General features: G+C 39.3%; 1 protein-coding gene across 3 annotated transcripts in view; it reads left to right on the top strand.

Moving 5' to 3' along the window:
- INVS (inversin) overlaps window positions 1-12,282 on the top strand; it is a 233,030-nt gene that overhangs the window by 171,123 nt on the left and 49,625 nt on the right. For all 3 annotated transcript variants that reach the window (XM_007498992.3, XM_001364441.4, XM_056805897.1), the window contains exons 8-9: window positions 5,650-5,821; window positions 7,349-7,504. In XM_007498992.3, the coding sequence (XP_007499054.2) occupies window positions 5,650-5,821; window positions 7,349-7,504 (328 nt within the window). The remainder of the gene's footprint in view (window positions 1-5,649; window positions 5,822-7,348; window positions 7,505-12,282) is intronic.

Below are 12,282 nucleotides of genomic sequence, written 5' to 3'. Positions count from 1 at the left end.
TGTTTTAATTTATATCTCTTTGATTATTGGTAAATTGGGGCACTTTTTCAAATGACTATTAACAATTAACTATTACATATTTTGAAAGTTATTCATATCCTTTGACCACTTGCTCATGGTGGGCCTGAAATTACTATTGTGACTTTCTGATAACAACCTGCATATTTAAAATGACAGCTTTTTAATTTATCACATATGTCACAAATTTTTATGATCTATTCTTTTTTATTATTATCTGGTTATTGTCTTTTTCACATCAATCATTTGTAATAGCAGCTAAGTGATCTGTGTATAGAGTATTGGGCTTTCAGTCAGCAAAACTTGTGGGTTGAAATCCTGCCACAAAAATTTACTAGTTGTATGACCTTGGACAGGTCATTTAACTTTCCTCAGCCTCAGTTTCCTCACCTGTAAAATGGGCCTAATAATAGCACCTCCTTCACAGGATTCTCATGAAAGTCAGATGAGATCATATATATAAAGCACTTAGTAAATTTTAAAGCAAATGTTTGCCATTATAATTATTTCTTATTCCATGCACATCTATTTTTTGCTGAATAATCAATCCCCTTCCATTTGTGAACTAACAAAATTATCTTCCCTCCACAATTGAGCTAAATATTTTACTATGTACTATTTATATTGTTATGTTAATGTTATATTATATAAATATTTTATTCAGAAGTCCAGAAGTCCGCTATGGTCACACAATTGACTGAAAGACAGAAACTATGTTGATGTACATATTTTTTGTGTTCTTGATTACGTGCAAAAATGTCATTTGATTTGATAAAATCATCTAAGCCATCTAGCCCAACTCCCTCATTCTGAAGGTAAAGCAACTGAAGCCCATGAAGTGGAGGTGATCTGTCCGAGGCCACACAGGCGGGCCAGTACTTCAGGGGCTCTGCTTTGTGCTTAGATTGTGTTCGTTGCGGCAAGGCCCATAATATTAACGGGCTTCTTCAGGATGATCCATGATTTCTAAAAGAGTTCAATCAAAAAACCATCAGGAAAAACTAAATGGATGAAAACTGTGTTTTTCCACACTATGGCGTGTACTTGGAAGGCCAGTCCGTTGAGTTAGTTTCTGTGTTTGGGTCAGGCATTGTACGGAGACAAGGAATGTGCTCAGGACTGAATAGGAGATAAGAGCCGGCTCAATGACTTTGGGGAAACTGAAGTGCTTTCAATATTCCCAAGTTGTTCTCCAGGAAAAAAAAAAATTCCTATTTCTACCACAGATGTTCTCCCAGCCCAGTTGGATGGTGTAGTTGCAAATCTGGGAATAGCACAGGTCTGAAGAACTGAAGTTTGGGGACAAGGGATTGATGAAGCACCTACTGTGTGCAGGTCACTGCCCTAAGCACTAGGGATAAAAAGAGAGGCAAAAAAGCCACTCCAAAACAAAATAAAACAGAAACCAGTCCCTTCTTTTCAAGGAACTCACCGTCTAATGAGGGAGACAACGTGCAAACAACTATGTGTCAGCAAGATAGACACACTAGGCTGGAGGTCCTCTCAGAGAGGAGACTGAGAAAGTCTTCTTATACTTAGAAGGTAGAACTTAAATTGAGAAATTGAAAGGAGCCAGGGAAACGGGGAGGCAGAGATGTGCCAAGGCACAGAGTAGGCACTAATTAGGGCAGCTACGCAGCTCCATGAATAGAGTACTTAGCCTGGAATCAGGAAGGCCTAAATTCGTATCTAGCCTCATACACTTCCTAGCTGTGTGACCCTGGGCAAGTCACTTACCCTCTGCTTGCCTTAATCTACTGGAGAAGGAAATGGCAAACTACTGAAAGTTCTGCCAAGAACACCCCAAACTGGGTCACAAAAAGTTGGACATGATAGAAACAACTCAGCAATAGCAACAAAAAGGTATGCCATGGTTCCAAGAATACGATATACAATAAGTGAGCTATGGGATATTGTTGAAAGAATATATGACCACAAAAGGAGGCAAGCCAAGCACACAACGAGAGCAAAGAATAAGAATTAGTTGCACAGCCTGAGCGCTGCAGTAGTAGTACCCGCGGAATGTTAAAGACTTAGAGGAGGGATGTTGGGTGGATCCAGTCAAAGATTTATGGAAGGATATGGGCGAGAATTAAAAACTGTGGATGAGCTACCATCTTCCCCCAGTGAAGAGAATATCCACACTAATGAAATCATAAATTCACTCAAGTATTAAATGACTAAAGTGTAGCTGTGTGCATATACATAAAAGTCTTAGTGAAGCTTTAAGCTTAAAGGACTCGTTCCGTGTTGCCACTAGGCAGTTTCATCATCCTCCTGAATGTCAGCCTGAAGTTGGTGTTCATTAAGCATCCCCCAGTGTAGGGCAGCTCTCCACTGCAGTTAGCTGGGATGCCATATTTATTCCAGAGGCCTTTGATTTCCTACAATTACATCGGCCTAAAAGTGAATCGGACTGTTTAGCCTGGCTCTCCCCTACAAGAGACTAGAGCAACCCTTCTCAAGGAGAATTCTTTTTCAGGTCTGGGTGGGCATGCGAGGCTCTGAAGACCCTTCCAAACCCAATATTCTATGACTTTCTGCACTGCCACTTGATTTTATTTCCCCACTCGTGATCAGGAAGGATGTTCTAGATTCCTAGTGTTTATTACGCATGGAAAGTACCTTGTCGATCACCTAATCCAACACCTTCATTTTTACAGAGAAGGAAACTGAGACCTAGAAAGAGGAAGTGATCTGTTCAAGGTCAGTCGTCTAATTAGTAGTAGAGGCAAGATTTGAATCTCTCTCCTGATTCAAAGTCCAGTATTCTTTTTTTCGTTCTTTTTTAAAATTTTTCCCCTTCTTTCCCCTCCCTGAGTTGACAAGCAATTTCACTAGGTTATACATATATTGTCACTCAAAACCTACTTCCATATTATTCCTTTTTGTAATAGTCATCTTTTAAAACCAAAACCCCAAATCATACACTCATAGTACTCTTTTAACTATGTTACATTACCCTTTTTTCAGATGCTTAACACCCAAATTCTGAGTGAGAAGAATAAGCAGTGCTTGAAGAGTGCTGCAGAGGGCCATCTAGGCGGCTGCAGCACTCAAACTGTCAAACTTTGCTCTCATTTCATGTTTGGCTCATCTCCTTTTGGGGTTCTATATTCTCTCAACAACATACTGTAAAGATTAAAATTTAGGGGAGACTGAGGCAGGTAGAAATTAGTTTCTCTCTGCAAGGAGTATTATATTTTTAAGAGGTTTATTAAAGGTTAAGGATTAAAGAAAATACAGAATAAGAAAGCACATGCCTAGGCCAGAGAGGCCTAGACAAGATAACCTCACATCATGAAAGAGACACATCTGCTCCAAAACGGAAGACCAAAAGAGACCGAGCCAATTCACAACCAGGTTTAAATACCCCATCTCGCTCTCGGCCCAGGTGAGAATTCAGTGAGATGAGAGGGCATTCTGGGGAAGTGGAGCAAGGATTTCTGGGGATTGAAGTCCTGGATTCGAGTCTATTTTTACAATCCCAGATTTCACTTATCGCTTAGGTCATTCTTGGAATCATAGTATGGCTTTTTGTTGCTGCCATTAGGTCATTTCAGTCATGCCTAACTCTTTGTGACCCAAGAGATCTTGGTTTCAAATCTAGTCTTGGATACTTCCTAGTTATGCAATTCAATGCAAGTCACTTAACCCCAATTGCCTCTCCCTTACTGCTCTTCTAAGACAGAAAGCAAGGCGTTATTTTGTTTTGGGGGGGGGGGGTGTTGCAGAAATTTATAGCGTGATAAAAAATAGGAATGAGGACTGGACTTGTGGAATAGGGAACTTTTGAGGGAAACTCCCTCCACCAAAGCAAATCTGCACCTTCTCTGCAACTCCTAATCAGCTTAGTGTCCATAAAGTCAAAACTATTTTCACAATAATACTAAGATATTTTGATTTCTAATATGGTAAATATTGATAGATTTGGCCCATAAAAACAAGAGCTTTTTAGTGAGTCAAATAATTTTTAAGAGTCTAAAGGGGGAAAATTTTTAAGAGTATCAATCACTCTTGATTACACACCAAGTAGATTAGCCAACATAATAGTAAAGGAAAGTGATAAATGTTGGAGGGAATGCGGCAAAATTGGGACACTAATGCATTGTTGGTGAAGTTGTGAAATGATCCAATCATTTTGGAGGGCAATTTGGAACTGTGCCCAAAAGGCTATAAAACTGGGCATACCCTTTGATCCAGTAATACCATTGCTAGGCTTGTATCCCAAAGATATTTTTAAAAAGATGGGGGGAAAGGACCTACTTGTATCAAAATATAGCAGCCCTTTGTGGAGTGACAAAGAACTGGAACTTGAGGGGATGTCCATCAACTGGGAAATGGCTGAGCATATTGTGGTATGTGATGGTGATGGAATATTATTGTACTGTAAGAAATTATGAAAAAGATGATTTCAGAAAGAATTGTTAAGAACTATATGAAGACATGCAGAGTGGAATAAGCGGAACCAGAAGAACATTGTACATAGTAAGAGCAACATTGTGTGGAACTGTAAAAGACTTAGCAACTCTCAGCAATATAATAATCTAGGACAATTCTGAAGGACGTGTGACAAAGAATGTTATCCACCTCCAGAGAAAGAACTGCTGGAGTCAGAATATAGATCAAAACATACTATTTTCACTTTAGATTATTTGTGTTTTTATTTGGGGATTTTGATGATATATATTATGTGAGTACCAAATTGCTTACCATCTCTGGAAGGGAGGAAGAAGAGAGAGATTAAGACAGTTTGCATCATATAACTTCAGAAAACTTATGTGGAAAATTGTTATTTCTTGGAATTTGAATAAAATATCCTTTTTTAAAAAAAGAGTGCAAAGGGAGCCTGAGACCAAAAAATCTGGAAACCACCTTAGTTTCTTAGAGCAGTAAGAGTTTGTAACTTGCCCAAGGCCACATAATCAGTATGTTTTGGAGGAAAATCTCATTTTGAGGCTAGTTTCCTATTCCCTACAGCATATTGATTAGTAGGGTAGACTATAACTAAAGACTGTATAGTATAGTATAGATAGTATAGTATAATGACCATATAGTATAGTACAGCATAACATAAGGGGTGATAACTGCCATTTTGTCCCATGCTGGGGCACTTAGAACTCATTGAATAGTTAAAAAGAGGTTTACTTTGCCCTCACACAGCAAGGATATACAACAGGAATAGAAGAGTGATTCTTTCTCTAGAAGCAGCTCCCCTCCATGGAACCATGTCACAAGGACAGGGTTAGATGGCTCCCATGGTCCCCCCAAATCCAGCAAGTGAGAGGGGCTCCAATTCCAAGTAAGTGGGATCTTTTCTGCCCTTGGGTAACCAGGTTGCTGCATTAAGGGAGACACTGGCCAAACAAGTACTGGGGACAACTTTAATGCCTTTTCCTTGTTGCAGAAAAATAAGGAAACCCTAGTCAATCGCACAGAGTACCTACCATATAGGTATTAAGGGTAATAACTCGTAATGGAAATTGTATTGTATAGTTGGTAAAGGAAGAAAGAAAGGGAGACCCATAAGCAAAAGCTATCACGTTATACAATAATATCTGATAACTTCTCCTGTCACAACAGTCATTGTGTTGTGACACAAAAAACTCACTCCGTGAAGTTTTCTTACAGGAGACAGTGGAAGTATTTTTGAAACATCCCTCAGTGAAGGATGACTCAGACCTCGAGGGAAGAACATCCTTTATGTGGGCAGCAGGAAAAGGCAGTGACGATGTCCTTCGGACAATGCTGGGCTTAAAACTGGACATTGATATCAACATGACAGATAAATATGGAGGTACAGGTAAGAGAGAGAAAAGAAAAGAAAGAAGTGTAATACTTTTGGTGGGAGTAAAAATGTCATAATTGTCATTTTCCAGGGAAGTTTGTCTGGTCTCTGACTTCTAAGTAGGCACCTAAGAAGGCACTTCTAAGTGCCTTCTTTGTAGATATCCCATAGCTATGAGTATCTTATCTATCAGAACATTCTCTGTGTCATGGTCCCAGACCAGCTGTAAGGGTCCCCCAACATCTGACACAAGTACACTCAAGAAAATTGGGGAACAATCAGAAGGCTTTGTAAAAGACACAATTACCAGCCTTTGTGCCCAAGACTTAAGACTGTGCCCAACTCACAGCATAGCCTGGAGTACAAGAATTCCTCAAGGGAAAACACAAGTAAATCCATATGCATAAATATTACCCAAGAACACCGAATCCTCATAAACATAACCCTGCCCCAAAAAGATCTCCTCTGGCTTTCCCATTATTCTTTCTTCCAAAAACCTATAGCTCTGCAAATTTTTTTAGCATTTTTAGCAAATCATTTAGCAAATCACTAAGCATTTATTAAATTTCAACCATGTGCTGGGAACTGAAATATAAATATTTTTTAAAATGAAACAACTTTTACCCTTAAGGAGCTTATTTAATAAGCTAGCCAAGAATGGCAGTCAAAAGTTTGTGATCCTCTGTTTTTATGGGATGTCCATAGATAGCTTAATAGTGGATTTTTTTAAACCCCTTCCCTTCTGATTTAGAAGTGATACTTAGTATGGTCCAAGGCAGAAGAGTGGTAAGCAATTGGGGATTATGTGACTTGCCCAGGGTCATACAACTAGGAAGTATCTGGGGTAAGATTTGAATCCAGGACCTCCTATCTCCAGACCAGGTTCTCTATCCACTGAGCCACCTTACCTGACCCCAGAGTGGATTTTAAAAGGAAATTTTTTTAAAGCCTTTGAAAAAGCTCTAACATAGAGCTATAAAGTATTGTAGTAGAAAGAGAACTAAAGTCAAACAAAACTACAGGTCAAGAATAGTGAAGATAGAAAAGGATAAAGAAAAGGAAAGAAGCGACTTTCTTGGGTGATATATTGCTCAGTTGTTCAGTGGTGTCAGACTCTCTTTGAGACCCCAAAGAACCATAGCACAGATATTCAAGTGTTTTTTTCCGGTTCCTTTTCCAGTGAATTAAGGCAAACAGAATTTAAGTGATTGCCCAAGATCACAGAACTAGTGAGTGTCTGATGTGGGATTTGAACTCGGGATTTCCTGACTCCAGGCCCACCTTTATAGTCACAGTGCCACCTAACTACCCCTGATACCCATGAGTAAAAAGGATGAAAAATGATAGTAGCTAAGAAAAAATCAGAGGCCATGAAAATCCATTTGAATTTAGGGAATTAAGGTGGAAAAAGTATATAGAGACTAATAAGAAACTAAAGCCTTCTTTCATGATTTTTTTATTCTCTCTCCTTTCCCCTCTCTCACTTCCACTTGCTCTCTCCCTTCCATGTTCTCTTCCCCCCCCCCTTTACCTCCTTCATAGCTTTACACGCAGCCGCCCTTTCTGGCCATGTCAGCACCGTGAAGTTATTATTGGACCACAATGCTCAGGTGGATGCTACAGATGTTATGAAGCATACACCACTATTTCGAGCCTGTGAAATGGGGCACAAGGAAGTCATTCAGACACTAATAAAAGGTTAGTTAGCTCTGTGAGCTTGATGAACTCCAGATTGTTTTCTCTCTTTACCCCTCTTCTAGCACCTAACACCATGATTTGCACATAGTAGGCACTTAATAAATTTTGAATCACACTGACAGTGTAAGACAAGAGTTCCTGTATGAATGGTTCAAAATAAAGCATTACAAGATAATTCTTTTTTTTTTTTTAACTCTTACCTTCTGTCTTAGAATCAATACTGTACATTGGTTCTAAGGCAGAAGAGCAGTAAGGGCTAGGCAATGAGGGTTAAGTGACTTGCCCAGGGTCACACAGCTGAGAAGGGTCTGAGGTCAGATTTGAACACCCATCTTTAGGCTTGGCTTTCAAGTTACCCAACTGCCCCCAAGATAATTCATTTATAAACTGCCTTGAACATGGGTTCTAGTCCTCCTTCCACACTGGCTAGATATGTGGCCCCAGTTTCTCCATCTATAAAAGGACAAAAATCTATTCTTCCTACTAGACTGGATTGCTAGAAAGATCAAATGAGATCTTTGTTAGATGTGAAAACAACTTCAAGTATTTCTAAAATATATATACATATATTAGCATATGTTCAAAAAAGCATTCTTATATGTATATGTGTGTATATATATATAAATACTGTTATATGTGACACATAACATTGTGCCATTTCAAAGTATTTCTACATGTATATGTGATACATATATATATATGGTATCAAGCAAAAAGGCAAGAATAAATTTGGAACATATTGCTGTGAGTAATATTGTATCAGTAAACTCAAAGAATTTCTTGTGCAAAGGAGAGAAGCAAGAGGGTATAGTGGAAAGAGTGCTGACTTCGGAGTCACTAAGACTTGATTCCAAGCCCTGTCTCTGACCTATACTAGCTGGATGACCATAAAGAAATAATTGAGCCTCCCCGTACAGCCCCTCCCCACAACTCTAAGATTAGCAGCGCAGAAAATTGCCAGTCTGTAGTAAAGGAAGGAACTTCCATACCAAGAGTCACCCACATTGACAAACTCACAGGTTTTACCACCTGCATTCTCCAGCAATAAAAAACAAAAACAAAACCAGAGAATAACCACTAGGATTTTTGCCCAGCCTACTCCATACTATGGACAGAGATTGTGCTGGGGGGGGCGGAGGGGGAAGGAATGGGGAAGAATGGAATATGGGCAGATATGGGATACTTGAGAGTAAGAATTTAATTGAAAGTTTCCTCGTCTGTAAAATGAAGACATTGAACTAGATGGCCTCTAAGATCCATTTCAGCTCTAAATTTATTACCTTATTATATTATGAGTTTATAACTATACATATTTTTCCTAGATTCATATATTATCAACTCAAGTATTTTCTCTTTCTCTATAGATTTGTATCCATAATTTTTTCCACTCCTTATTTATTAAAAAAAAATACACCAAAATATCAAGGTTCCCAGATTTCCTTGATGTGAGGATTGTTTCCACCAAGACAATTCACAAAAGAGCTATAATCTAGAACTTTAAGAATTGGTTGAGGCACAAAGAGAAGTTGCTTATGGTCATGCAGCTACTAAATTTTTAGAGGCAGGACTTGAATACAAGTTTTCCTGACTCTGAGGATAATACTCTACCCTCTATAGCAGGGGTCCCCAAACTACGGGCCATGGGCCACATGCGGCCCCCTGAGGCCATTTATCCGACCCCCACCACACTCCCAGAAGGGGCACCTCTTTCATTGGTGGTCAGTGAGAGGAGCACTGCATGTGGCGGCACCACAAAGCGCAGCATTGCTCACGTACAGTACTACTTCCAGTGACATAATCCTTTGCCTGGCACCTTGTTCTGAGAGTAACTGAACAAAAATGAGGCACTGCGCAAAGGATTATGTGGCTGCACAATGGACAACGTCAGCATGGTGAGCGGTGACCTGGGGGAGGGGATTCCGCACTGTGTATACTGCTGCCTGGCATAGTGGTGGCAGTGATGAGCCTGTGCAAGGTGTGACAGGCCCATCACAGCCAGTGCTACAGCCTCCGCTATCCCAGACAGTGGCAAACAGTGTCACAGGCCCAGCACTGCCACCAGTACTGTATACAGGCATCAGATAGCAGTGATCTGGCCTGTGACATCAGCGATGAGCCTCTACTGTGAGAAGCCCACCACTGCCACTGGGTGTTTTATAAGATACTTCCTGTTTTGGGGGGGTCAAATGAATATAAGGCAATGTCTTATTTTCAGGGAAATATGGTAATACAATGGCCCTCATTCTCCCCCAGATGCACAAGTTCCCATTGAAATACTGGTCAGTTTGTTGATTTAAATTTACTTGTTCTTTATTTTAAATATTGTCTTTTGTCCCATTTTGTTTTGTTTTACTTTAAAATAAGATATGTGCAGTGTGCATAGGGATTTGTTCATTTTTTTTTATAGTCCGGCCCTCCAATGGTCTGAGGGGACCCCTGCTCTATAGCCTACTGCTCCCTTATAACAGCTAAACTTGAATAATATTAGCCAGTCATTGGTTTCAAAGCTTAAATTTCAAGGAAATTTTTGAAAGACTACCTGAGCTACAGTTTGTTTTTCTCACTGGTCCTACTTTTCCTGAGTTTTTAGCTTGAAGTTAAAGGCCACCTCTAAACGTCTGTCCTCAAGTGCTTGCTTACCTTAGCCTCAGAGTACTTTGAGCAACTTTTACACTGGGACTAGTAATCGTCTTCATGTCCTAGTTAAGAGTTGTCAATTCACTCTCTTTGGATTACTCTAAATCAGTACAAAGATGGCCCTAGCTTATCCTTCTAAAATATGTTGAACTCCTTTCTTTCTTTCTCCATACAAAGTGGAAGAGAAAGCAAAAAGTTAAATTTTCTTTCAACACAGCATCCAAATTCCAACAAACTCGCAATTAAACCCATAAGTGGCATAGCGACTCCTTAAAATAGTTAAACAAGTATAGGGATTTTTTTGACTCAATAATAGCTCAACATATGTTTTTATTGTTGTTGTTGGGTGGTTTCAGTTGTGTTGGACTCTTTATGACCCCTTTTGAGGTTTTCTTGGCAAAGATACTGGAGTGGTTGCCATTTGCTTCTCCAGGTTACCATGCTGCTTTCTCTTTAATGTTAGTACCATCCATTGTATGTATACCACATTCATTGTATTTGATGTTTTATTGCCATTTAAAGTTGCCTTCATTTATATTGTTATAGTTATTATTCTTTTAGTTCTTCTTCTAATTCTATCACTTCATATAAATCTTCCCATATTTCTTTGAATCCTTCATAGTCCTTGTTTCCTTTGGAGCTATAAAATTATATTATATTCATATACCATAATTTGTTCAGTCATTCTCCAGTCGTTGGGGACAGTGTTTATTTCCAACTTTCTGATGTTACAAATAGTTGTGCTCTGAGTATGCTGTCATACATAGAGGTTTTTCTTGCTGTCCATAACCTTGGGGCATAAACCTAGAAATGGAATTATTGGGTCAAAGTTGATGGGGAGTTTTCATAATAAGAAAAGCAACTTTCCCCTTTATTTTTTTTTAATTTCTTCATTTTTCTTTTCTTTCTATTTCCAGTAGATCTTTTCAGATGATAGAATTTATTTGAATAAATTTGCATACAATTGTGACTCATGTCTCAGAAGAAAAGTTCTGAGATTTCGTGAATTAATTTCCATCTTGGGGGCTTTAACATAACAAAAAACTCATTTATGAGCCTATAAATAGGCAAGACAAATTCCCTTTACTTTCCAATTGACCTCTATGTCCTTTAAAGACCTAAACAGTGCTCAGAACTAGTACCACCCTGGTGTTAGGCTATTCCAGCTTCCAGGGAATTCTTCATTCTTCTTGACTCGTAGTTTTTCCTGAGAGGACTCCCTTGCCTGGAGGAAGCACTTGATGTCAATGAAGAGCCATCAGCTTTCTCTAGACTTAGTCTTGTGTACAGGAAGCTCATTCCCTCCCCCTCCTGAGTAACTTTACCTGTCTATCAAACATTCCTGACATATCACAGTTGTGCCAGGGTTGCATCTGTGTACATTCCATGTGTCAATAAAAGTCAAAGTTGGGGGCTGCTTGGGGAGAACCGGGGAGAATTGAGAGGGAGAATGGAGAAGAGACAGAGCAGGCAGGAGAGGAAGGAATGAGGAAGAGACTGGCAGGCTAGGCACCATCCGGTCAGATTACTTATAGGAATGTTGTCTACCCTTTCCAATAAACTTTATAAAATATATATCTGGGTAAAAATATTGTTTTAATTATTACAGACTTTCAGTGTGACTCAACCTGCCAGTGAAAGATAAAACTCAGGTTTCTTCTTCTACATCATTGCTTTGTTTCTCATGCTCAGTTACATCTCTTAATTGATGCTAGAAACTCCTTGGTTGCTCCACCATTGTCTCTGTTCTCTGTCATCCCTGGAGCTACAAGGTTCTCTGCATTAGACATACACGCCTGACCTTCAGTCCCTTTCCTCTCTGGACATTTTGATCTCCCTCTCTTCTTTTAAAGGCTAAATCCTAAGGTGAAGCTCAGTTATAAATCTATATATAAACTAGTCACAACTTCAAAATCTTAAATGCCTTGATAATCAATCCATTACTGAGACAATCCATCATTTGTAAATCTCATCAATGAGCTTCACAAAAAAAAAATGCATGAGAACATTGTTGGGACCCTACTGGTAACATCCTTTATAAAATACCTGGACTCTTGAAATTTCAGAATTGGAAGAGACTTCAGAAGTAATCATTTGGGGGCAGCTGGGTGGCTCAGTGGATTGAGAGCCAGGCCTAGGGA

Source organism: Monodelphis domestica, chromosome 7, assembly GCF_027887165.1.
Source record: "Monodelphis domestica isolate mMonDom1 chromosome 7, mMonDom1.pri, whole genome shotgun sequence".
NCBI lineage: Eukaryota > Metazoa > Chordata > Mammalia > Didelphimorphia > Didelphidae > Monodelphis > Monodelphis domestica.
The sequence above is the reverse complement of the archived record's forward strand: the minus strand, read 5'-3'. Positions and strand labels throughout refer to the sequence as shown.